The following is a 26,247-nucleotide window of genomic DNA, read 5'->3' on the forward strand; positions in this document are numbered from 1 at the left end:
TACCATCTTCTTTGATATACTACACTGATGGCAATACTGTACAATTACTGGTAATGTCTCTCACAAACAGGAAATGAAAAGAATTCTAAAATACACAGAAAAGAGAAAGCTACCAAAGTTTCTAAATTACACCTCAGCCATAGTTAAATTGGTTTCAGATGCATGATTCTCAGATACTTTTAATTAAATAATGCTCTTCTGCTGCCTGGTCAGTGGAAATACTGGCTGTGTGGTGTAATGCTTAAGTAAACAGTAAAAAAATGTGCACAGGGACTAAATAATGTATAATCTTCTTTGTATCGCCAACCTTTTCAGCTCATAAAATCACAACCAATTTGTAGTTATGACCTACCTCTGAGTCGTTTGAGCCTCTGCTCCCTCCTTCTCCTCTTTAGCACCATGAGCATAATAAAAACCAGCACGGCGACCACGAGGACGGAGGTGATGGTCACCACCATCTTCAGCCCCCCACTGCCCGACATGTTGTCTGAGATGGGATCTCCCGTCTTCAGCAGGGGAGGGATGGTACCTGAAATCAAACACTAAGATGTAGACTTTTTCCAGCCAACATAACACAGTCCAATCACAATGCTGCTGCTTGGGCTACTTTGAAGACTAATTCTGTTCGAAACAGCCCAAATCTTTGCCTTATTATTTTCCTGGAAGAAGCTTATGTTTTATGCAACACAATCAAAGCTTGAAGGGATAAGAAAAGGCTCACTAAATATTCATTCTGCATTGGATGCCTTTTACATTCAAAAACCTAAGAATCCCCGGAGCCAAACCTAATAAACAGCGTTTACCTTAAGCTCTCGACATGTTCACCACAGTTCATGTTATTAAATGTTAATCTGGTAAGCCGAAAATCAGTCGACAAGCTCACGGGAACCTGGATCCAGCTCACGCTGGCTTTTAAAAAGAATCAGTGTGTAACTTATAGGAAGGTGAAAACATCCCTCTCAAATTTACTCAAATGACTCATCGACAAAGACAATTCACTTGTGCAAATATGCCAATTCCTGTTAACACTATTTGATTATATTAGAGTTCACAAAAAGACTTCTTTGATTGCCTGAAAATCTGCAAACATTTCCAAAATACCCTATTTTTTAACCATAAATTGCAGTTTTTGTCTGGTTTCTTTGTAGAAGCTGGGGCACCAGGTTTGTGAAAGACCATGTGCTGTTAGTTTCCAACGGCTGCTGATCAGCAGCCGAGCCGAGCCAGAGCGCCGCTGTCACACCAACAACAGCATCGACACATGCACATGGTTAGACGTGCACACATAACATCCTGACAGGCCGCTCACACATCTCAGCAAAACTCTTCAAAAGGAAATGAATGAACAGTCTGGAGTGTAGCACAGAGCGCTCACCAGCTCCCGTCCCTACTCGTAGATTCTAGACTTCCTTTGTGTTTGACTGACACAATCTGCCGTCCGGAACAAATAAAGAAGACAATCTGAGGACCATCCCTATTTTCCTGCTCAACTGAGCTGCCTGGATACCTGTCAAACCCTCCAAAGGCTGACAAAACCCGCCAGAGTCACAAATAGCTTAAAGCACAGACTGTACTGTAAGCACATTCGCTTCATACTTTATCACTGTTATCATTACAGTACACACCAGTGCTACGTGTATATATATTTAGACCTTACATGACCATGAGACAGACTAGATTTTAGTGCCATTCAGTACAATTCAAGTAGCAGTATTTATGTCTCTGGCTCTGGAACAGTATTATATACAGGTCATCTTGAATCCCATGAGCCAGAAATTGATCATATCAACTCAGATATATTTTCAATAAATAATGATCACAATTATATTTCCAATCAGATCTATATTGTGATTCCTTCAGTATGTTATCCTGCAAATGTACCTGGTTCAAGTCCAGGAGGTTAAATATTGCAGCACGTCTTAGAAAAAATTAATGAGGCTTGATATACCTTAAGACAAGCACAGTAAGAATAAAAGAAGAAAAAAAAGCAGATTGTTACATCCCCTTTCATTCCATGTTATAAAGACATCTAAGTTAGAGATTGAAGGTGAAGTTAAAAAAAACTTTGTCACTGTAATAATGTTTGTTTCCTGTTACTCAATAAATGTACCTATCAACCAGCTTTGAAGTTCCAGGCTCATTGTATGAAGTTATCATAGATAATTATGAATAACTAATATAAACACTGTCATTCAATCAATTAAGCCAACAGTCTTTTTCTTATGTAAGAGAAATGAATAAAGATTCAAGTTAAAGAGTAGAAACAGTCAGAATATTGTGCTTTAATTGTGCCACTTTTACATTTTTAAAATATCAATTTCAGACATTTTACTTTTTAAAGAAGTCTGATCAGTTTTACTGCTTTCCTGCACCTCAAATGATGCATGCATTTCTGCTAAATCAGCATCAGTCCCTCCTGTGCACTATATTATCGGAAATATATCTTTGATGAGTTCTTACATTATCCCTGCATTTTTTGCTAATAACTCTATCCTCATCCAACAATTCTCCATCAGTGTGTCGGCAGGCTGTTTAATCCAAACTCACTTCCGTCAGCATTGAGAGTAGCAAAGGTGATCCTCTTTTCTGCTGAGCCGGCGCTGTTGGTGACCTTCATCTGCAGTTCGTACCAGGTCGCCTCCTGCAAGTCGTACAGGATGTAGCTCTTGGTCAGCGATGTGCGCTGGGCTGTGGTCCAGGTGGCCGAGTCCACGGCTCGGTACTCCAGTATGAAGGATGTGATTGGACAGCCGCCGTTATTCCAGCCCACCAGGTTGAGCCGGGCCCTGGTGGAGTTGATGCTGGTGAAAAGCTCATGTTCTTTGGCAAACTGGGGTTCTGTGGAGAAAACAGACAGAGAGGAGAAAACACAATGAAGAAGAGATCACAGGGATGATTATGTTACAGTGCAAAGTCACAGTAGATTCACTTTAAATGATTCCTTCAGCTTTGAGTCTTTTTTGAATCAATGGAAATAGAATCTTGCCTGAGCAGGAAAAGAGGTTTTTGTGCTCCTCTAGCTTGAGTCATTGTAAACAAACTATAATATACAGTCGGTGTATGAGTGCAACCCTAAAATGACTTTGACAGATCCCAGACAACAAAGTCTTCACCATCTCTGCACGAGTTCTCAGCTGATCTGAAACCACAAAATACAGGTGTTGTTGCTCAGTATGTGACACCGCACCTTTCCCATGGGTTTTAGCTTCAATGATCTCGCTGATTCGTCCCGGCCCCACTGCATTCTGGGCTGTGAGGGTGAATTTGTACCACGTGCCACACTTCAGGTTTTCCAGGCGGTACGAACGCTCACTGGGGCTGATGGGAAAACTGCCCCACTGCTCGCTGTTGTCTTCTGAGTACTGCAGGATGTAACCTGGAAGAGAAAATTCGGAATTTAAGTAAGAGACTGAATTAATAATATCTATTTTTATGACTATTCAAGAAAATTTTTTATCTAAATAAGTAACTTCAAGAAAATGGACATACAGTTTAACTATTCTTTACACCAGAAACAAGCTTTTTGCTCTTAATAGTGGGGGAGATGCTTCTATGGTGGCAGCATTGTGTAACCTGTGTGTCCCCCGTGGAAGTCATTTAACTTATAACTTATCTGGTCACTGTTTTCTAATCTGATGATACTGTTTATTTGTCGTGGCTGCACCTCTGATGGAGCTTCCTCCGTTGTCCCCGGGTATCCATGACAGCGTGATTGACGTGGTGGTCGTCTTTGTAACAGTGAGGCGTGGCTGGTCAGGGGGTACTGTGGACATGAGGACAAAACAAAAAGCTTATTACTCTGTATGATTGTTAAACTCCTTTACGTCTCCTTGCTGAGGTTCACCTCGGATTTGTTTTGGTCACAACAATAAAGCTACAGTGACTAAGACTTTAGTTGCAGTGAGGTTGCAAAAATAAAACCCAAACAAAATAAAACTCCTATCTTCTTTCCCATACCAGCATTTAAGTGAGCCTATAGTGGCAATAAAATAATTTATAAGAAAATCTGTTCTCCCAACAGCCAGTGTGTGGGTTATTAATTTTGCTCTTTTGTAGAAATGTGGCTTTTACTCTTTATTTCTCGGTACTGAGAGTCTTTATATCTAAACATATAAAGGTCACCCAGTGAAGCCAAGAGAACTAACAATCCTGAGTTTTATGAGACCTGTTAGTATTCACAAGTATTTTTTCATTTGTATGGTATCGTATTTTTTAGCACGCTGGACCTTTAATGATCAAGAGAGGGACAGAATATCAGAAGACCCTTCAGTATAATGCGCGCTATTGTGACACAACCGTAAACCAAACATGAAGACTCTATGGTACTCTCTTGCTCCCTCCATTTAACTTCATGCCTATTGATGAGATTGTAGGTCTTACATATTTTATTATGCACTAGATAGCACTTGTCGCTATCTTAATGTAGTTATTTTTGTTTTTCATGCCTAAGTTAAGTTCTGGTTCTGTCTATATTCAAATCAAATCAAAAATTCAAAACCAAGCACATCAAAATCACATTTAGGATTAATTGGTATTAATATGGGATCATCATTGACGACAGCTACGACTACTTGCCTTGGACCTGCAGGTTGAGTGTGATTTCATCGGACCCCCAGTTGTTGCTAGCTACACAGCTGTAGTTCCCAGAATCCTCTGCTTTCACTGTGCGGATGATGAAGCTGCCGTTGCCATGGACACTACGACGGCCGTCCACGAGGACTGGCGTAGGAGTCCCATTGGTGCTGCAGAGACGCAAATACGAAAAAAAGATATCCCTGAAGGTTTTCCGTCCTTTTCGCAGCACCGTGTGAAGGTTGGTGTGTGTGTGTGTGTGTTTGTGTGTGTAGGACTTACTTTCCCTTGAGCCACTTGATGGTAGGAGGAGGGTCTCCAACGGCCTTGCATGGCAAAACAATGTCCTTCATCCATGGGGTCGTGACTGTCCCGTTGAACGTCAGGATCCTGGCTGGAGCTGAAGTACAACACAGCAGTTTTTGGGGCGTTTTAGACACACAGGTTCCTACATCTGTAAATCCACTGAAAATACTGAGGCGATCATCCACTTCCACTGCACATGACTGAGCCTGCAATAAACTATGAGTGAATGAGTATTTTACATCCAGTTCAGTTGAGATTTTGTACCTTTGGCCAGAGGCTCCACTGTGATCTTCTCACTGTTGTTGCCGTGACCTGCAGCAGTCACTGCCACCACCCAGATACTGTACTGTCTGTTCCGAGCCAGGTTTGGGATCCTGTAGAAATACGCATCTGGAGACGCCTCAAACTCACTCATCACCTGTAAACGGGAAGGAATGAAGGGATAAATGTACCATTGGCCAGCAGCAGCGTCTACTAGTCTCGTGAGGTTTAATGAGTGAGGCGGTATCATAGCTACGATACAGTTGATCAACGGATCATGAAAATCTTGTGGTATACAAATACTATTACCATCGGATGCAGGTTAGAGCAGAAGACGATGTATTTCCTGATGATGCCATTGAGTTTGAGTGGGGGAAGCCAGGAGACAAACACCACTGAGCTGCTGGAGGCTGCAGCTTTGACTCCCGCTGGAGGCCCAGGAACTAGAGAAGAAGACAGTACATTGACCTGCTGCCTTTTCTTCAGAGAAAACTTTTTCTTTTTTTCAAATAATACAATATTTATGCAACAATCAATTAATCCCTCAATGTTCTTTCTCATTTAATCCATAAGGGACCACACTGGCAATATGGATCGTGGAGAAGCCCAAAGATCTGTTAGTCCTGCAGCTCCTCATCCGAGCTACTACATCTCTGACAGGAACAAATAGACATCTTTAAAGATGACCTGAACCTTCACATCTAGCTCCTAAATCTTCATGTCCTGTAATGCTTTGCATACCATCCTCTTTGGTGCGGACGTAGATCTGTTCACTGCGGACCCCATCCCCAGCATTTGTGAAGGCGAGGACCTGGATGCTGTAGTTGGTGTACTTCTCCAAGCCATCCAGCTCCAGAGACGGCTGGTTGGTTGTCACATTTCTAATTTCTCCCAGTTCTGACAAATTAGACAAGATTTGTTATTAAGTTTAGTTATCATAGATGGTCTGTTGCGGTTTTGTACATCTTAGTGGGATAACTATGAATACTTATAGGAAAATCAGCATTTAAACGTTATCAAAATAATCCAATGTGCCTCTGATGAAAGGCAAAGTTTTACTGTCTGCAGCTAATTAAGTGCTTTATCGTGAGAAAACAGGTATCACAGGATTGTACATTTCTGTGCCTCTGCTCAGATTTTTGTTCCTTTCTGTTCTCCGAGGCTCCCTTTATGTCCCGTCACTCAGCCGAAGCAGAAGCCCTGGCTGGAGTTATTGCTTTGTGAATTATTGATGGAAAGCAGCCAGACTGCAGGTTGGATCACTGCTGTGCTGCTATACATTCCAAGGAAAGTCGACTGCAGAGATTCCAGCTGTGCGCTACAGATTTTCATTGCGGATCATAATTAGAAAGCAATAACTCAATAATAATATTCTGTCTGAAAAGATGATGTCTTGAAACAAATTTAGAAATGTTCTCATAAAAAAAAACCTGGATTGTATATTAACAATTCAAGAACAAATCGTTAATTTTGAATGATATTTACGATTCAAAAGTATGAACAAATCGACACCAGTCACCACTCTGATGAAGATTAGTGAATGTGCTAAAAAATGTCCCTGACACAGTATGAATGGTTTGGTATTTCTTTGGAAAATAGATGCACATATTTTATCATTTGTTGCCCCCAAATAAAACACACACACCCTTTAAAAAATATTACACCTCCAATGATGAAACAACTTCACAGCCTCCCCTAGTGGACAGATTAACAAACTGCAGCAGTGACAGAAGGGCACTGAAACAACCTCCTATCCATACCTCCATCAGGCAGGTTGGCCCAGTAGATGACTCTGTATCCCTGTAGGTTTCCATTCAGAGCCTCCCGGGGCAGAGGCATCCAGGAGAGTGAAATGACCTCAGGAGATTTGGCCACAGCCAGGACATTTTCAGGCGGCCGAGACGGCACTGGCACACACAAAAGAGGACAAGATACATGATGAAGTAGTGGTCAGGCTGAGTATCCAACACAAGCAACACAAATAACTGCTGACACCCAACATTAAGTCAAGAACCTCTATTTAACTGGGAGTAAAATTCCGTTTTAATAATCGTGTAACAATATTTTTGAAGTCACAGGAAAAAGAAGCGTATTTTTCTGTACGATCAGTGAACTTTATTTTAGCATAGCTATTATTTCCTCAACTAAGACAATTAAATTATGTGAATATCGAGTGAAAATATCTTTAGAAAACTACATGTATTGGTGAAAAAAAATACAAAAGATTAATAACCACTCTATTACGTTCTACTACAAACCTTTTTTTGTCTGTGTGTAATTTTACAAATGTCCAGTAGATGGAAGTCTTTTCACAATAATATGTTCATTCACGCTGCATCCACGTGCATGAAGGTCAATCCGGTTCTAAAAGACTTATTATGTTACCGATTGCTTACATTCAACATCTATTGTCTGCTTACCATCTTCCAGGGTTTTGGTGACCACTTGTTGTGAGGATGGCCCGGTGCCGGCTCTGTTGGCAGCCTGCACCACCACACTGTACTGAGTGAACTTCTTCAGGTTGTCAAGCACGATGCTCTCCGTGGTGTCTCCTGTGGTGTCCACGCTGATGATGGTGAACTGGTGGCTCCCACCCGGGCTGTACTCCCTGAAGCCCACCTGGTAGCCACGGATCACTCCGTTCTGCAGGTGCTTCTGAGGAGGCTACAGTATGAAAATCAATAAAGGAAACAAGGTTACTGCATTAAAGGGCAGAGGTTGTCTTGGTTGGATATTGCATTGAAACAATGAAATGCAGTAATTCCCAATCCTTCATAAATGTATTATTGTATCAATTCCAAACAGTATCTCATTGTTCCAAGAATTACGAGAAATACTTATTGTATTTTATTATTATTTGCTTTTTTCTGTCACCTTAATGACAAGTTAAGGTTGGATAATTTGGATCCCAGCCAACAAATGGTAGGTTAGTAATTTTAAATTGACTAATGTTGTTGCAATTTTTAATTTATGTCTTGAACATTCAAGGGACTGGTGGTGACTGGGTCGGATATACCCCTAAACCCTTCATGTCTCCACCTTGGCTGATATGTTTTTTGTATTAAATGGTGGAGGAGATTAAATCTATTCTCTCCTCGTAGAGATAAAAAGCAGCCATTCTCTTCCAAAAATGTGTGTTTTGATCAAATGATACTAAGTCCCTGTTCATCATGATTTCTGCCTCATTACGAGGAAAAAGGCATGCTGGCAAACGCAAACCTGCACCAGCCTTGATTGTCACAATCTGTAACATTTGAATCATGATGTTTACAGATATGTATTTAAGATTTAAATTTCTCCTATCAATTATCAACCTAAACGTCCCAAGTACAAAGCGACAGGTTGCCGTAGTGTCATCCCCAATAGCAGTGCTGGGTTAAGGGTCTTGATCAGGGATCCACAGTGGTGAAATGTTTGCAATGGGATTTGAACCAGCAGGGTTCTGGTCACAAGCCCACTTCTGCACTGATTAAAGAGTTTTGTTTGAAGGCCTCAGGTCACTATCTATCAAAGTGGAGGCTGTACCTTCCAGGAAACCTTGATGCTCTGTGGCGAGGTGGGCTCCAGGGTGACATCTTGTGGAGGGCCATCGGGAGCTGGAAATGAAGAACATCATTTATCTCGACTACAGCTGGGATTTAAAATGGAAGAGCTACCCCACCGTAAAGATTTCACTAGATGGCGGTGTTGAGCTGTATTTCCCCTCTCCTGCTTTGCTCAATTATGAGCCTCACAGGCTTCACCTCAGGTTAATAACGATTAATAAAAACTGTAACGTCCACAACTTCTCCGATAAATAATGTGAGAGATGATACATGAAATTTGGTACTCTATTTAAGCAATGAATCTGACAAAATGTGCCTTTCTAAAGGGTTGTAATATCTGCGTGGGGATCATTACCGGCAACAGGAGATAAGTGAACACTGAGCGGACTAAAAGCAAAACGAATCTGAAGCAGTTTCCTCAGTAAAAACATGATGGCCTTTATCTAAAACAACTATTAAATAATCACATTGATTAGGAAGATGACTAAAGGTTTGTGGACCTGGAGAACTTTGGAAGCCTTTGAACCACGTACATCATGATCTTATTCAACATGTTTATTGCTGGTGTGTTTGAGTATAAAACTTTTACAAATGAGTGTAAACTATCATGACGAGGAAGTTTCTGCAGGACTTGATCTGAGGCTCACTTACCTGCTTCATCAGTAGTGATGGTGAGCTCGTTGCTCGGGTTACTGTTGCCAATGATGTTTTTGGCAACCATACGTATATTGTAAGTGGAGGAAGGGTGGAGGTCAATAATCGTGGCCTGGTTGAGCTGCGGTGACACATCTTTGGTTACCTGGGCTGAAAGCCAAGAAGCTTGAATAAAAAAAACAAAAACAAAAGGAGGGCAAACTATTAGTAACAAGATAACAACAATGATCTCTCTTTTATTTGTGGATTTCTCACGTATTTGTTCTATATTTAGACTACACTGTCTGTTTCGTGTCTACCTGACTTGTTCTTGCACTCGATATCATATCCTGTGATGGGGCTGTTGCCATCAAAGCCCATGGTCCAGCGCAGAGCGATCGTACGATCTTTAACCTCCCGGATCTCCACCTCGGGAGGGTCCGGTGGTTCTGAGGAAACATGAAAACAGAACAAAGAGTACTTAGACCTTGTAGTCAACTACAATATACAGTACTACTGTTAAAAAAAACAACCAACCAAAACAAGTAAAAGCACAAAGACTGTTCTCTTACTTTCACATTTAATTGCATTGTAGGTATTTGATCATTTTTTTGATGCATTTCTTAGAAAAAATAATACAGCATATTCACAGCAGCAATTAATTTTTAACTGCATGCAAACCACATATAGCAGTAATTTCCTTAAAAGAATAAGCTTAAATCAGATCAATATGTTTACATAATAACTTAAATTGTGGACATACTATTATGATTATAAGTCTGTATGATGACTTAATGTAAATTGTCTGCATGAGCAAATATCTATATTTGAGAAACATACCAATGAAAGGACTCAAAAACACTGGCTAATTACAGTGATATGAGTATTTGTAATTCACGAGTTCTCATCCAGAACGCAACTATTGAAAGAAGAAAACCCAGAGATTGCATCTTGAAGTGGATGTGTATGGCAGGCAGACCAGGGTGGTGCATCGTTTTCTTTCCTGATTTCCCCAGTGAGAGATAGGATGAAGATCAGGAGTCACACTGAGCAGCAATTAAATTAATAAATGAACAAATGAAGTCATAAATTGGTGAAGTCTTTACTGCCACTTGACAGACTTTTCTTCGAAACGCGCCCACAGAATAAAATGTGCCTTTTCTAAGCGTGAGGTGAGCAGAGGCTTACCTTGCACTGTCAGCTGTATGATGCCTCTGTCCTCGCCGAAGGAGTTGATGGCATGACAAGAAAAGAACCCAGAGTCCTCACGAACAGTCGGCATAATCTGCAGAGAAATGCACCGCAGCCAGGAGTTAAACTAGAAGTTAAGAAACTGACTAGTTTCACCTGACTTCAGTACAGTCATTTCTACTTTTTAAGTACCTCTAAACCATGTGAGACACTTAAAGTCTCTAATCATCTCTCTCATATTCCTGGACTTTACTATATTACACATGCTCTCATTCACACTGTGTCTTAAGCACCATTAAATTGAACTGGATGATATCTCTTTAATATTTCATACTCTAACGCTGTAATATGATGTGAATGTATTCTACCCCGAATCTACCCTGCTCTCTCTCTCTCTCTCTCTCTCTCTCTCTCTCTCTCTCTCTCTCTCTCTCTCTCTCTCTCTCTCTCTCTCTCTCTCTCTCTCTCTCTCTCTCTCTCTCTCTCTCTCTCTCTCTCTCTCTCTCTCTCTCTCTCTCTCTCTCTCTCTCTCCCGTCCATCTGTCTGTGCAGATAACAATTCCTGAAGGCCGGCGAGCTCCCGAAGCCTTCCGAATGTGTTCGATGTGCGGCGAAACCCAACACTCACCACCAGTGTAGATATGACTTCGTCCGCCACTTCTTTGACGGTGACCACATATCGACTGGTCTCGGGGTTGATGATGCGCTCCTCTTTCTCCCAGCGCACCATGATGGGTTTCTCTCCGTGAGCTATGCAGCTCATCCTCTTCTCTTCGCCCTGTGTGGCCAGAGTGGTGTTGGGGTAGGAGGTGATCATCGCTGGGACTGGATAGAGGTGACGGGGGAGGGGGAGTGGAGGAGAGTATGGGCGTGATGAGAAGGAATGAAAACAGAAAGAAAATGTTATTAGTCTGGAAGTCTTGATCAGAGCTGCTTGATGCATTTGTGCCTCTGCATGAGTAAAATCACTCTCATATTGCCATTTGTTTTAGCATAATGGTTTCTCATGCCAAAACAAATCAAATTATGTTATACACAATGCAGCACATTCGACTGCCTCTCTGAGAAAACTCCATTTCTCATTCTCTCTGACAATTATGACAACCATTTAAACACTCCAGGGACAATCATGAACTCATGTCTAAGACTACCTGTCTCCCCCAATACTTAGTGATTGAAAAAGAGCCCTTCAGGTAAGTCTGCGCTGCCTTTGATAACAACAGCAAACGGTAACGTGCTGCTTTGTGAAGATGCGGAGAAGAAACAGAGAAAAGAGTAGTGACTCCTGACTGAACTCCCTTCGGTCTGAGTGTGGAGCCGGTCTGGCTCCACGCCGTAACCGCACACCAGGCTCATTAGCAACACATCCAGGCCTCCTCTGTGTGTGTGTGTGTGTGTGTGTGTGTGTGTGTGTGTGTGTGTGTGTGTGTGTGTGTGTGTGTGTGTGTGTGTGTGTGTGTGTGTGTGTGTGTGTGTGTGTGTGTGTGTGTGTGTGTGTGTGTGTGTGTGTGTGTGTGTGTGTGGTTCAGCAAAATGAGTAAATGCTGCAAATGGCTCACACCCACAGTCTGTACTCACACTCACACCATTCTCGTATTCACACGTCTTTCATTTTTCTTTCTACTTACACGGAGCCGTCTCCTGATTGTAACACTCACAAAGACTTTCAGGTGCTGCTCACAGTGTAATGATCTCTGAAGTGAGAAGCCTCTCGATTGGATTAAACCATATTAACTTGCGCAGTCTAAGCAGAACTGAATGAAGAATGTTAATCTTAGCCTGGACACGACCTCTATTAGAAGATAGTGTGTAACACATGCAAAACAATTCAAAATCTAACGTTTCATCCCCCAGCAGAACTGAGTTTGATGGCACGAGGCAGCAGTGGTTCATAGTTGAACATTAATTTTGTGTGGAGTTTTCATGGCTTCTCGATATTTTCTCCAGACAGCCCCTTCCTTTTTGTCTTAGTGGCCTGCTTTTGCACCATCGGAGAGACCCAAGTACCCGAAGAAAATCCGTCCACGCACAGGGAGAACATGCAAGCTCTACATAAAAATACCATCAAAGGCACTTGAACTGAGGATTATCTTCCTGTATGGTGAGGACCCTAACCAAAGCACAATTGTGGATTAAATTATATTAAAATACAAACTACAAACTACAAGAGAGAAAAAAATCTAAGCCTGCTGGATGTGGGAGTTTCTTTCAGTCAAGCAGTCCGGGTGTAGGTCGGCACGACAGCTATTTCTGATCTATCTCAGATAAGTGCCTTGAGAAAACTTGTTGTTTTTGTTCCAAAAACACCAACCCATGCATCATTTGTCGTTCCACTTCTTTGGATTTATTTATTCCAAATCTTACGGTAGAGTAAACACACTGCAGCGAGCACAGTGTCACTGAACAGAGCAGAAATGGCAGCTACATGTGGCAGATACTTGTGCAGCGCTGGTTGGAGGCCTTCTCTTCTGTGAGAAGATGGAATATGTGTGTTTGAGTCGGTGTGTGTGCATGTCTGTACACTCCTGGATAACGTCTCTGTGTGTATGAGTGCTTCACTCTGTGTGCATAATATGCATGAATGTGTGCGTATGAGAGCGGTTGTGTCTGGGGGAGCTAAGTGGGCGAGCACAGAGAGCAGAGAAGACTTGTGCTCATGACACATCTCAGCCACAGTACACGATGGAGGAGAGAGAGAGAGCATGTACCCCTGCAGCGTTAACTATGATCCCTCGCTCTCTCCCTCGCTCCCTCACTCCATCTCCCTCCTCAGGCTCCCACCAGGACAGCGATGATTTAATGATGAGAGAGACCACTTTGATTATTCATACGCGGCAGACAAGTCCGCTGGCCGTGCTGTTGTCTCACACAGGCGCACACGCTTTTCAGATATAAACCTATTCACATTCGCAAGTGCACAAATAAAGACAGATACCGGGATGTTGGCCTTACACACACACACACGCACACACGCACACACGCACACACGCACACACACACACACACACACACACACACACACACACACACACACACACACACACACACACACACACACACACACACACACACACACACACACACACACTAGATCCAACTGTGCACGCTGAGAGGCGGAAAAAAGAAGGATGCATAGATGCAAACAAATGCAAAGTAAAGCTAAAGCAATGAGACGCATAAACAAAAGAAAACCCGGCTGTATAGCAACAGACACACACGGTATTCCTCCGGGTTAAACAGCATTAACTTTGGAAGCTTCACGCGGGCACAGCTCCGCTGCAGTTTAATTGTACAAGGAGTGCCAGGAAGGTTAGACAATCACAAGTCAATTAAAGTACTTGACATTATAATTAATCATTTATTACACTGTACTTGTGTGAATGGCAATTTGCCTGATGGTTTTTGAATTACACTGACATGCAAAACCTCACTCAGGCTGAAAAGGCTCTGCTCGGTTGTTATTTATCAAAGCAGCGGTAGATGTGTGGATGGAGCTACACTTTATTCTTCACGTGTGGTACAGATTGACTGACTACTGGTTTTCAGGGTGGAAATATTGTCCTTGTTTTAGATAAAACTGAGCGACTGAAGTAATGCCGCTGAGGATATACTGTATGTTTTGTTAAATGACACCACTGACAAATCATGCAGTTTAACACACATGCAGGAGGAAAGTGTATGACAATAATAAATGACACTATGCTTCACTTCATATTTTAATCAGTGACAGTCAGATCGAATGACGCCCAAAATAACGATACTTCTGATTCCCAAATATGTCTCAGTTTGTAGAAATTTTAACGTTAAAAAATGGTATTTACATTGCAGCTACCACTCGTGGACGCGCGCGTGTTTTTCATCAAAGTTGGAATTTACATACATCAGGTCCTATTTCCTGCTTGTTGGCATAACTCCGTTTTCTGTGTGAGAGAACACAGGCATGTTTGCAGCTGAGATACATTTTCAGGAAGTATTTGTCTTGGTATTATTTTAACTCCTGTTTTAGCATAGTTAGGGTTCCACTCAACTTTTTTGGCCTTTGAACAAAGTTTTGATATCGTATCAGTGTCTGTGTTTTTACTGGTTGTACTTTGTCAGTCACACTGTGGAATAGTTTTTTTTTTTCTTGACAATCAAGAGTGAACAAAAAACTGCATAAAAACGGATGCCCGTTTAGCTGCTAATAATAGAAGTTATATATTATATCAATTATAATACCAATCCCTCCCATCAACATTAGTTACATCTATATTCTGATTCTAATCCTATAAATTAATGCGCTTTCTCCACAAAGGTTTCTTTTTTTTTTCTCCATCCCCACAACTCGCGAGCACCCTCTAAGGGACAAACGGTTTAACTGCAGCTCTCAGAGACGTCAGTCACAATTTGAATTACCTCAAATATTTCTTTGAAGTCTCTCTGTGTTGAAAATGTGTAGAATAAGTTAACATCTAACAATTATAACAGCCAGGAAGCTGCATCCACTGGGTATTAGCTTGGATGCTATAAATTCATACACGTAAACAAATAAGCACACGCGCTCCTCGACTCCTTCACCACGTTTCTTCATCTATTCTCTCACATCACATTGTTTTCTTTGAAGCAGCATAGCAAAAAAAATAAAAAATCAAACCATTTGCCAGTGTATGGGTGTGTGGTTGTACGTGCATGTAAGTGTGTGTGGTTTCGTTTGTGTGTGTGTGTGTTTGTGTGTGTGTGTGTCAGACTTGGGACTCCCAACGTTTAAACCTCATATCTTATTCACTTGCAGCCCCTCCCTCCCTCCCTCTCCCTCGCTCCCCACACCATCATTCCCTCACCCACTGCCCCCGCGCAGGAAAGCGCTGATTTATTTTGCATAGCAACTATGAATTTTAAGTGAGTCCTATTAACAGAGTCTCCTCAGCCCCTTCTCTAAATGTTATTGCTCCTTAACAGGGGCTATTTTCTCCGTCTAAATCTGAGGCCTTGGCAGTGCAAGTTAGCATCAATGAGGATCATGTTCACACATTGAGAGACCCACAAAGACAGGCTTTGTCAGGCTGGATTTATGTGTGCATCATCTCTGTTTGTATGTATGAGCACATGCTTGTCTGCGTAGGTGTGTGTACAGTATGTTCCCGTATATGAATATGCATGTATGAATACATCTGAGGGCACTTGGAGATATTTCACTCTGTCTTTGACCTTGTATTAGTGCGTACCTGCATATGTTCCACTGAAACATGTGAAGCAGACCGCAGCGCGCCAAATGTTCTACAATCTTGCCTGATCTCGGATGTGCTTCGGTGGCCCGGGCTGAGGGGAGGCTTCTCACTCGTTTCCTCCTCATCTCATCTCTATGCATCTACCATGCAGCACTTGCAGGGCCCCGGGCTAAACCTATTCTTTTTGATAGCCTGTAATTGCTCAGTTGATGTATATTTTTTAATATCCAGCAATATTACAGGGGCCTGGTAATAAAACACGGATGGGTAGAGGAGAAAGTGTGAGTGGGAAGAGGAAAGACAAGGGAGAAAAAGAAAGCTGTGTAGGGATGGGGGGGGGGGGGGGACAAAGACAGAAATGTGCTGAAAGGCAGAGGAAAAGCTTTAGAAATAAATAAAATGGAACAAGAAATACAAAGATATGGCCATTTCGAATCCATGAATCCAAATGACAGATTTTCATCAATCTGACTCTTGGATGTGTGGATGAAGATTCAGATTTCATCAAATAAAAGGAGTATCTTAAAACCATAAACATCTCTTGATTTAGTAATCAGATTCCCTTGGTGGTTAAATCCACAATACGCATAATAACCGATCATAATTAATTATTCATAACAATTACTGGAATTTATATTGTTGAAATACCTGTCAGTCTTACCCCCCCCCCCCCCCCATAAAAAAAAGGTTTATACCTTTTTAATTTTTGTTTTTGCATAAGTGAAGTGTGTGGGTGTGTTTCGCTCCAGTTTTGTCTCACAGTACCAAAATATTCATGCAAGGTTAACTGGTGGCCTCTGGTTGGCCCTGGGTGTAAATGTGAGTCTGTGTGACTGTCTGTCTCTCGGTGTTTGTCCTGTGATGGACTGGCACCCTGTCAAGACTGTATCCTGCCTTCACACACAGTCAGCTGGGACGACTCCAGCACCGTAAACAGGAAAAAAGTGCTGTAGTGTCCAAAGACTTTTTCTTTTTTCTTTTTTTTAACTCAGCAGTTAATGGCTTATTCAGGAACACAACTATGTGGTAGCAAACATTTGTGCCCGCGGGCACCTGGTAGCCGGCAGGGACTCAGCGAGAAGCCAGAGGTGAAAAAATAATGGTCACTGCAAACAAAGAAAATAAATTGAAACTGTGAGGTTCACTGAATTCTTTAAAGAAAAAAAAAAGATATGATTTCAAGCAGAATTTTACAAATGAACTCATTTGCTTAAAGCTATTGAGAAAGATATCATCTAAAATTATTCTTGAATTAAAAAACTGATCGTACATGTTTAAATATTATATCTGTTTTCTAACTATCTAATCATATTAGGACCTGTCTGAACCTCTTCACACACATGAATACTTACTGTTTTAAAAAAGTACACTTTATAACTCTGATTACTCAGAAAGTAACCGGAAGACCTTCATATGTCTTGATGCCCTTGGAAAAGCTCTCTGGTTCAAAAAGTTTCACTAAGTGTTAGTTTCCAATAAGTTATGCTCCTTAAAGTGACACTGGGGACATCGTAATCTGAAGTAAGGGTTTTAATAAATTTGTAATATTTTACATTGAGGACAATCTTGGCTCTTGGACACAAGAAAGATAGTTTTTCTTTTACAACTCCTACCATTGCATTTCATCACTTTCCATGGGTTTACCGTGCAGATGTGCTTTGGAATATAGACCATAAGTCAACTAATGTGCAACACTTCTGAAACACAATCTTGTACTCCAGAATCCACAAGATTAAAACGAATCTATTTGCAGCGTGAGTTAGTAACACCAGAAATGTTCTGGTAATGATAAATAAGCGTTGCTCTTGATGGCGGCATTAGCACATTTAGACACGAGGATGGCACACACAGCTGGCAGCGAACAAGGGTTCCGAATAAAACAAATAATGTGGTATTTATCTTTTTAATCTTTCTCTTATTGCTGGATGTGTAAGAAACAAAGACAGGCTGAGAGTGCAAATAAACCAGGGAAACACGCCGACTGCACTTCCCCCGAGCCCCAAGTCTGCTTCTAATTGAGGTATTGACGGATTTAAATGAGGCAGAAATGCACTCAAGAGTCCACACACACACACACACACACACACACACACACACACACACACACACACACACACACACACACACACACACACACACGCGCGCATTAATGCAAAAACACACATAATGAAATCTACTTGAAATAGAAATAAAAACAGTATATGCCAAAAATAACAAGAAATAAGTAATTATGCAGACGCACTCACACAAATGCAGCAGTCTGGACTTAATGGTGTTAGTGAATACAAGTACAGTAATGGTGGCTTTTTCTTTCTTTTTTTCAAACCACTCATGCATGTAAGTACTCTGTTATGGAAAGCATTGTGAGTGTATGAGCACATTTTGGGGTTTAAAATGTGAAATGTGATCCGTTAATGACTGACAAGCATGTGGCTGAGCCAGCATGTGATGACTGAGCGGCTAATGGCAGCAGGGCGGGAACAGCGTCACGTGTTCTCATGTGGCTCTTTCCTCTCGTACGAACCACTGCAGAATGACCCGTCGATACTAAGGGGATCATAAATGACTTAGAAGGTTTGCAATGACACTGCAAGAAAGGAAATGTATGGAGCGCGCAGTTTGTTTCACAAGCACCTTGAGGCCAACTCCCCATTATTATTATTATTATTCATAAGAAGTTTGCCAAAAAATAATACAAATCTGCTAAATTCAAACAATTGCAGAAATATATTTATATATACAGGATAGATATATCCATTTTCTATAGCATCGAACAGAGAAACACACAGTCACACACACTCCAACCAGTTAATCTCAATGGAGTACGGGAGTAAACTGGAGAATCTGTATGAAAAATCAGTCCTCTACTGTGATATATAGCATACCCAGTATGTCAACTAATGCATGGCAACAACCTGCAGGTGCAGGAAAATGTTTCAGATAAAATAAAAAACAATGCTTATGTGTCAAAGAATGACAGCTGCGAATGTTCTGCTATCCTGACCATTTCAAATCTGAAATTAGGAAATATTTTATCACCACATTCATTAGATACATATTTATAATGACAAATGGAAGATAGCAGTGCATTTACTCACATCAATAAGCATTTGAAACCTGTCACCAGTCAGATTCCTACAGGCTGCAATGAGTTTTTGTTTGCTTCATTAACATTAAGATCTGTTTCTATCTTCACAACACTCACAGAAATGAATGAGTGAGCAAATAAAACATGGCGAGGGGGAGAGAGAGTTACACAAACCAATTGCTGCTTTTCACTGCCATACTTTTATGTGTAGGTGACAAATAAAAGTGTAATCTAATCTAATCTAATCAAATGAAGCAAATGTTCTTGTAAACTTGAACAATTGTCAGGTGCATGAACTTTTCTCTTCCTTGCATCAATTAAAATCATATCCGAGTCATTTTAGTCACGTCTTTGCAAGAAGAGTATTGAAATTTACAAGAATTCTTCTGGCTGCTTTGCAGAAATCCTGCCCACAAAATGAATAGCTCCTGGTCATACTGTGTGAACTGGCAGAGCCGCTGTTTTTTATTACAGCTGTGTGCTGCATGTTTCCTGGAGGGAATCAAAAGGATAGAAAGAGAGGCTCTGTGCAGGTGAGCCTGAGCCGTTATACCAAGTTCATTATAATTGTTTTTAACAGTAACACGAGAACAAAAGTGAGCATCCACTGGCTGACGCGCAACAATAGTTATTAGATTAAATGTTGTTGCTTGCTGTGCATCCAATCATTTTAGTCAAATAAAACAGAATTAAAATGGAGCGACACTGATTCATTTTCACTCAATTACCAGTAAACTCATGAATTAGTTTTAAGTGGTAGAAAGTGCTTTCATATGAATAATCAAAGCTGTAAATAATGTGCCTGTTGCAGTTCATGTTCATGAAACCAGTAGTTATGAGAAGTAAGCATACATTATTCAGAGCTGAAGATGTCAAAATTCCCTTTGATAGAGCAGAGTACAACATGAAACTCTAGCCCGCAGCAACAGCAGAGTGCATTTGATAGGTCAACGCACGCACGCACGCACGCACGCACGCACGCACGCACGCACGCACGCACGCACGCACGCACGCACGCACGCACGCACGCACGCACGCACGCACGCACGCACGCACGCACGCACGCACGCACGCACGCACAATACAAAACTGTCTTTAGGGCCAATGAAACTGAACCTGCTACTTTCGAACACGCCCTTGTTTCCTTCATCTAAACAAAATGCCCACACACACATGAAAATCATATAGACACACTTCTATTGTGTATTTATTATTTAGTGCTCATCTCTTCCAGACATACACACACACACACACACACACACACACACACACACACACACACACACACACACACACACACACACACACACACGCAAGCACGCACACAAATGAATGTCCACTGGCAGAGTACTCTTCGCAGAGTAGTTCACACAGTGATTGTTGTCAAGGCCATGAAGAAGAGAGGGTAAACATACTTCAACATCCATCTCTTCTGCTTTGCATGTGTGTGCACTGAATGTACACACACACACCATCTAAAAAGCAGGCCACACCACTGTGCTTGATTGAACTCATAAACTGCTCTGCCAGCGCTGTCCTTTTCACGCCACACGATGGTAGATAGAGATGCACCTTCAAAGCAATAAGTTACTCCTGTTACTGTGAAATGACCTGACAAAAGAACTAACAGAGCTCCAGGAACGAAAACAAAAAGGTCAGTGAGGAGAGAAAAAGAAAAGATCTGCACTGTTGGTCAATGTAACGCCAGAGGAGATTAGATTACCGAGCTGCATCATCTCAGTCTAAATGGTTTAACTTTCCCTTCGAGTCCGAAGGGCGCATATTGCTATAATAGACTCCAACAAATGCAACGCAAGCATGTCAAGAACCAATGCAGGTCGAAATGCATTTTCTGCATTTTGCACTCACGGGTTAAAAACATGCTCTGTGCCACTAGAACTTCTCCAGATGTAATGTTCCTTAGATTCGAATATATTTTGTGTAAATCAATGCTTGTAGTGTGATCTGCCACTAAGACTCCAGCGTGCTGGAGCTGCAGCCACTGTGTTTGCACTGTGCGTGGTAGAAAATGGAAGGAAAAAAGTACAGCCATAGGTCAACTCGCTGCATAGCAACTGGGTGCCACAGTCAGCAGGCTGACCTATGAAAACACAGAGTATGTTTGTCTCTGAGCCTGCCGCGGCAGCACTGACAGCTTCTCAGCCTTGCGCACTGCAAGGCTTAATTACAGTGACACATGAATGTCTACGGCATGCCAGCCAATGTTAATGATAAAATATACAGATTTATCCAGAAGGAGTGTTCGCCACAAATTACTTTCTTTCCAAAAGACAGGTCAGTAGTCAGGGACAGACGCATTTCAAACACCTGAGCCCACCTCCAGCCCATCACAAAGATTTCCTATTCAACAATCCAAATTCTCAAAAGGTTATAAGACATAAAGCTCTTGAGCTTATATTTTATCACTGGCAGAGTGGACTGGATGGATACGAGTGTCTGGAGTGATCGGCGATCAAAAGGTCCCAGAGAGGTAGAAGGGGAAGGCTGGTGGGCAGGTTGAAGGACGCAGTGAGAGAAGACATGAAGGCGATTCGTGGGGGCGAAGGAGGATCATTTCAAAAAGATGATCTCTTAGATTTTTTTTTTTTTATGTGATGGAAGCAATACTTGCATTTCAACATCTTCCTGCCATTAATAGTCTATAGGCTTAAGAGAGTTGCAGATCATTTCAAGCCATCTTCAGTTTACATTTTCCACACCAGCCATACTTTGTTTAAAATAAAAATGACCACATATGTACTGGATTTCATAAAGCAGACAGGAAACAACTGAGCTGAGAAGAAAGAGAGCAGACAGAAATACATCTGGAAACCTTGTACTTCAGTTTGATGACACTTCTAATCGGAAAATCAGCCCCACTCACACTCAAGCACCACGGAAATGAGAATCCACTCCTGGTACTATAGTGGAACTATATGTAGAGGCCAGTGGAGGCAGCAGACCTGGAGGGACATTAGAATACCAGCTATTGTAAGAAAATACGACGGCATCGGAGGGCCTGAAAGAATTTATGATGATTTCCACAATGGGGACAACGTGGAAAGACTCATAAGAAGGCAGGATAATTTTATTCAATTATGAAAGGCTAATTTAGTAATGCGATGTGGATTTTTTTATTTTCATATTATGTGATTGTCCAGAGCTTTATAAAACCCTTGCAGTCAACACTGACACATGAGATCTGGTCACTTCAGAAGTTTCTAGTTTTCAGCACATGAGTTCCAGTACTCGCTTTAATCAAAGAGCACAAGTGTTATGTTGTAATTGCTTGCGCCTACAATTGGCTTTTCCAGGTAAAAAAAAATAAAAAATTATAAATCCCAAATAAAAAACAATTCTAAAAAAAAATATATATAAGGAAAAAATAAAGCAGATTGGATAGTTTCCTTACCAAAAATAGATTTGTACTTTGCAACACCTTCTGTCCCCAAGTACCTTTGCCTGAACGGAGATAATGTTCTCTTCTAAATTGTGATCTGCTCAGACTGTCTGCTGAAGGTACACCGGGTTGTGTGTAAACCCTCAACGAACACTTTACAGATTGATTGCTGCCCATCAGTTGTTATTGAAAGTGCATCAGAAGCAGGGTCTTACTTTTGACGGTGAGGTACATGGACTTGCTGACATCAGCTCCCACGTCGTTGCTGACCTTACACAGGTAGAAGCCGTTGTCGTCCTCCAGCACGTGCTTGATGAGCAGAGAACCGTTGCTCAGCAGCTGGACGCGAGAGCCGCTGTTCAGGAGGATGGGCTGAAACTGGGGGACACCTGCACCTGGGGTAAGAAGCAAGTGAGAATAGAAAGGGATAAGACAGGAGTAAATAACATTCATTCATCTATCTATCTATCTATCTATCTATCTATCTATCTATCTATCTATCTATCTATCTATCTATCTATCTATCTATCTATCTATCTATCTATCTATCTATCTATCTATCTATCTATCTATCTATCTATCTATCTATCTATCTATCTATTTATTTATTTATTTATTTATTTCCAAACATGGTGCGAGCAAACAGAAGGGACGGACGAAAACAAAAAAGAGACACTCATCCAAATGAGTACCGAAATCCCGAGATTACTTGACACACCAATTAGAAATTATATTTAACACTTTTTATGACTGGTACAGTACCAAATTGTTTGTGGCGCTACGAACCGGCGTTCAGTATACTCAACAATAAGATGACCGTGCGTGCGTTCATCTGACCAAGAGCCTGTGTTTACAGATTTGATGACAAAGCCCGTCAGATTTAGGGAGGATTGTAAACATGTTTCTTAACACCAGGCCTAAATCCTTAAATCGCCAAACAGCTGCTGAGCGAAGTGAAACAGACTGAGCGTCTGTTGTGATGCAATCAGAACAGACATAATGCTCATGTTTAACAGGACAGCAGATTGGTGGTGGTGGTGGTGGTGGTGTGTGTGTGTGTGTGTGTGTTGGGGGGAGGGGTGCTACACCCGGCCCATACTAGTGCGAGGTGAGGTTTCAGGATGACATTTACCCATGTTTAGTCTGTCAAACTATGGATTTATTTTCTGAGGGTTATGATTACATGAATGGCGTTGAATTACATTCTAGTGTAATAATCCAAAGATACACTGATGTAATCCTGACGGAGTGCATGTGTCGGGGATGAAAACACATTCTCTTCTCAGAAGTACAATAACACTAAGATTTAAAACCCATCGGCAAAGTGAGTTGAAGTATTTGGACTTGGCTTCTTTGACATATTATGGGCTATCACCTGTCTGTAATTAATCCCCTTCTTTTAATATAGAGTCATATAATTTGTCTTCTTTTATTATTAAACAATACAGTATCTCAATCTGCAATGTCAGCTTTAAATCAGTAGGAAGTGTCACTCGCTCTGAATTATAAGTCAAATGTCATTGAAGCAGTCTGCTCTTACATTGATGGGAGCTTTGTATTCCACCTTGCTCATGCAGTATTAAACACATGTGAAGTGAACCAGACGTTGCATTAGCTTGTGTTAAAGTTAGTGTGTACAGATTAGGGAGCTGTGGGTTTTTGCTTTTTAATTAAAATGCAGTCAAGTTGCCGTGGCCAGCAAAGGGTCAAGTGGTGACTTTGTTCCTGCTCCCCTGGCTCCGAACAAGGCAGGGAGGGAGGTAAATGTGTTCTTCCTTGAATTATGGATTTTGCATATCCAAATAGTGCGAGTCGTTATGCTAATAGCAGTTGACCTTTACTTACTGTTCCATATCTCCCAGAGACACTCATCTGGCTCGAAGCTACTTCTGTGGCAGGAGCAGCATGCGGGGCAGCAGTTATGTGGATAAAACGCTCTCTGGCCCACTACAAATTAGACAATGGCTATCTTGAACGCACAGTTTGTCAGTCATTTGCAATGGCCTTTTGCTCTGAGTGACAGGTGCAACAATATATTACATAGCACCAGAAATATGCAACAATGGCTCCAAAGACCTCCAAACCCAGCAGCAGATGGTATTGTTGAACCTTGTACGAATCAGTGAAGATTTTTCAAGCTTACAAGTAAGCAGACACACACCTGCCGCTAAGTCTGATCTCTCTATACATACTGATCAGCAGTGGTCAGCCGGCGCTCATCAGCCATGAAGCCTGTCTGACTCACATGCACACACACAATCAGTTTCACACACAAATCTCATCAAAGGGCAAAATACATATATATCTGATTCTGATTGTCCCATTCCTTTGAACTCACACACACACACACACACACACACACACACACACACACACACACACACACACACACACACACACACACACACACACACACACACACACACACACACACACACACACACACACACACACACACACACACACACACATACACACACACACACACACACACTAGTTCTCATTGGTTGCAGTCCGTCTGTTGGTGAAGCTTTCATCCCTGGTTTTATGGATGACGGAGCAAACATCTGGGGCCCCTCTTCATCTGCCCCACTCAAGTGGCTGACCTCACCTGCTGCCTCTACGACTGTCTGACTGCCTCAGTCTGTCTCTCTCTGATGATTTTCTAATGATGCAGGTGGAAACCCTGCAAGCCCCTTGTCAATGTGTTTGTGGTGCAGATGGCTGTGTGTGTGTGTGTGTGTGTGTGTGTGTGTGTGTGTGTGTGTGTGTGTGTGTGTGTGTGTGTGTGTGTGTGTGTGTGTGTGTGTGTGTGTGTGTGTGTGTGTGTGTGTGTGTGTGTGTGTGTGTGTGTGTGTGTGTGTGTGTGTGTGTGTGTGTGTGTGTTAACACACATATGCACTGACTGTGGTTGAACCAAATGAAACCCACTCGCATGCATCACATGTAAAATCCTCTCTTCTTGTTTTACTGATATTGCGGGGCCTATCTCACACTCGGGCTTTTCAAATAGCAAGTGTCCTCGTTTACATTTGTATGCCTAAAAGCCGATCTTTTTTTTAATTTTAAGAGCACATTGGGAGTACAGGTAGCTCACCACTCACACACCTTTGTTTGATTTTCACCAATCTGTTTGTTCCTTAGAGAGTTGTTGCTCCTTTTAATAACTGCAGCAGATTCTCTCTCATTTATGCAAATGACAGTCGTAACTTCTGGTAATGCATGATTTACTACAATGAGTAAGTAATGACAGTTGTAAACGACTATTTGACCAGGTTTTTTTGCCGATTACTGCAAATAAAACTGTTGGACATCCAACATGGTGCTGGATCATAATCAGGTGAAGTGAGTTAGTTTCAGGATTCACAAAGGAGGTCATCATCAAGTACAACACTAAAATAGCAACAGAGCAGCTCTTCAGTGGAGACAAATAATACAGCTATTGCCAAAAGTCAGCAAGACAGATAGACAAGTAGTGAATTTGACAAAATGGCTACCTCATACTGAACGTTATACTGTCACTTTCACTACTGTTTGGCAGATCAGTCACCACAATAGATGCAAATGTACCTATGTTTTTTGAGGAACTGCCAGTTGGCAACCTGACTGCCCAAAACATGTTGAGAAATAATCGTGGCGGTAAGTACAGCCACTGTGCACCATTGAATAGAGTTTATACGTGTGTGTACATCCATCGTAAGAACACATGAAAGAAGTTTACTTTATACTTTTACTCAGCTTATTGTACCTTTGGAGTGTTCCCAAACAATGGTGGGCGGTGGATAGCCTTCAGCGGAGCAGTTAAGAGTCACAGTTTTCCCATAGATCCCATCTTGATCCTCAGGCTGAACCACAAACTGAGGAGGGACTGTACACAAACACAAACACACAAATAAGCAGCAGCTGACAGTGATGTATAACAGTTTTGGAGGGCTTTGATACAGAGTGCCCGTTTTGAGTATTTTCATATAAGCACCACCAACCCGAGAAGAACATTTCTGGGAGTGTTTTGTTCTGCAGGGATTGGTTAAGATGAAAACCTCC

At 41.7% G+C, this 26,247-nt stretch overlaps 1 protein-coding gene across 6 annotated transcripts in view; it reads right to left on the minus strand.

Annotated features, from left to right (window-relative positions):
• The window catches only part of dscamb (Down syndrome cell adhesion molecule b), a gene marked incomplete at both ends in the record, with an annotated part of 124,107 nt that overhangs the window by 11,377 nt on the left and 86,483 nt on the right, over nt 1–26,247 (minus strand). For all 6 annotated transcript variants that reach the window (XM_080460540.1, XM_080460539.1, XM_080460537.1 and 3 more), the window contains 18 exons: nt 353–529; nt 2,548–2,838; nt 3,188–3,376; nt 3,665–3,763; nt 4,576–4,742; nt 4,855–4,972; nt 5,143–5,296; nt 5,449–5,582; nt 5,881–6,036; nt 6,900–7,046; nt 7,560–7,803; nt 8,665–8,735; nt 9,336–9,503; nt 9,638–9,766; nt 10,506–10,602; nt 11,137–11,333; nt 22,419–22,598; nt 25,952–26,071. In XM_080460540.1, coding sequence (XP_080316666.1) covers nt 353–529; nt 2,548–2,838; nt 3,188–3,376; nt 3,665–3,763; nt 4,576–4,742; nt 4,855–4,972; nt 5,143–5,296; nt 5,449–5,582; nt 5,881–6,036; nt 6,900–7,046; nt 7,560–7,803; nt 8,665–8,735; nt 9,336–9,503; nt 9,638–9,766; nt 10,506–10,602; nt 11,137–11,333; nt 22,419–22,598; nt 25,952–26,071 — 2,838 coding nt within the window. The remainder of the gene's footprint in view (nt 1–352; nt 530–2,547; nt 2,839–3,187; nt 3,377–3,664; nt 3,764–4,575; nt 4,743–4,854; nt 4,973–5,142; nt 5,297–5,448; nt 5,583–5,880; nt 6,037–6,899; nt 7,047–7,559; nt 7,804–8,664; nt 8,736–9,335; nt 9,504–9,637; nt 9,767–10,505; nt 10,603–11,136; nt 11,334–22,418; nt 22,599–25,951; nt 26,072–26,247) is intronic.

The sequence above is a fragment of the Lipophrys pholis genome, assembly GCF_963383615.2.
Source record: "Lipophrys pholis genome assembly, chromosome: 3".
NCBI lineage: Eukaryota > Metazoa > Chordata > Actinopteri > Blenniiformes > Blenniidae > Lipophrys > Lipophrys pholis.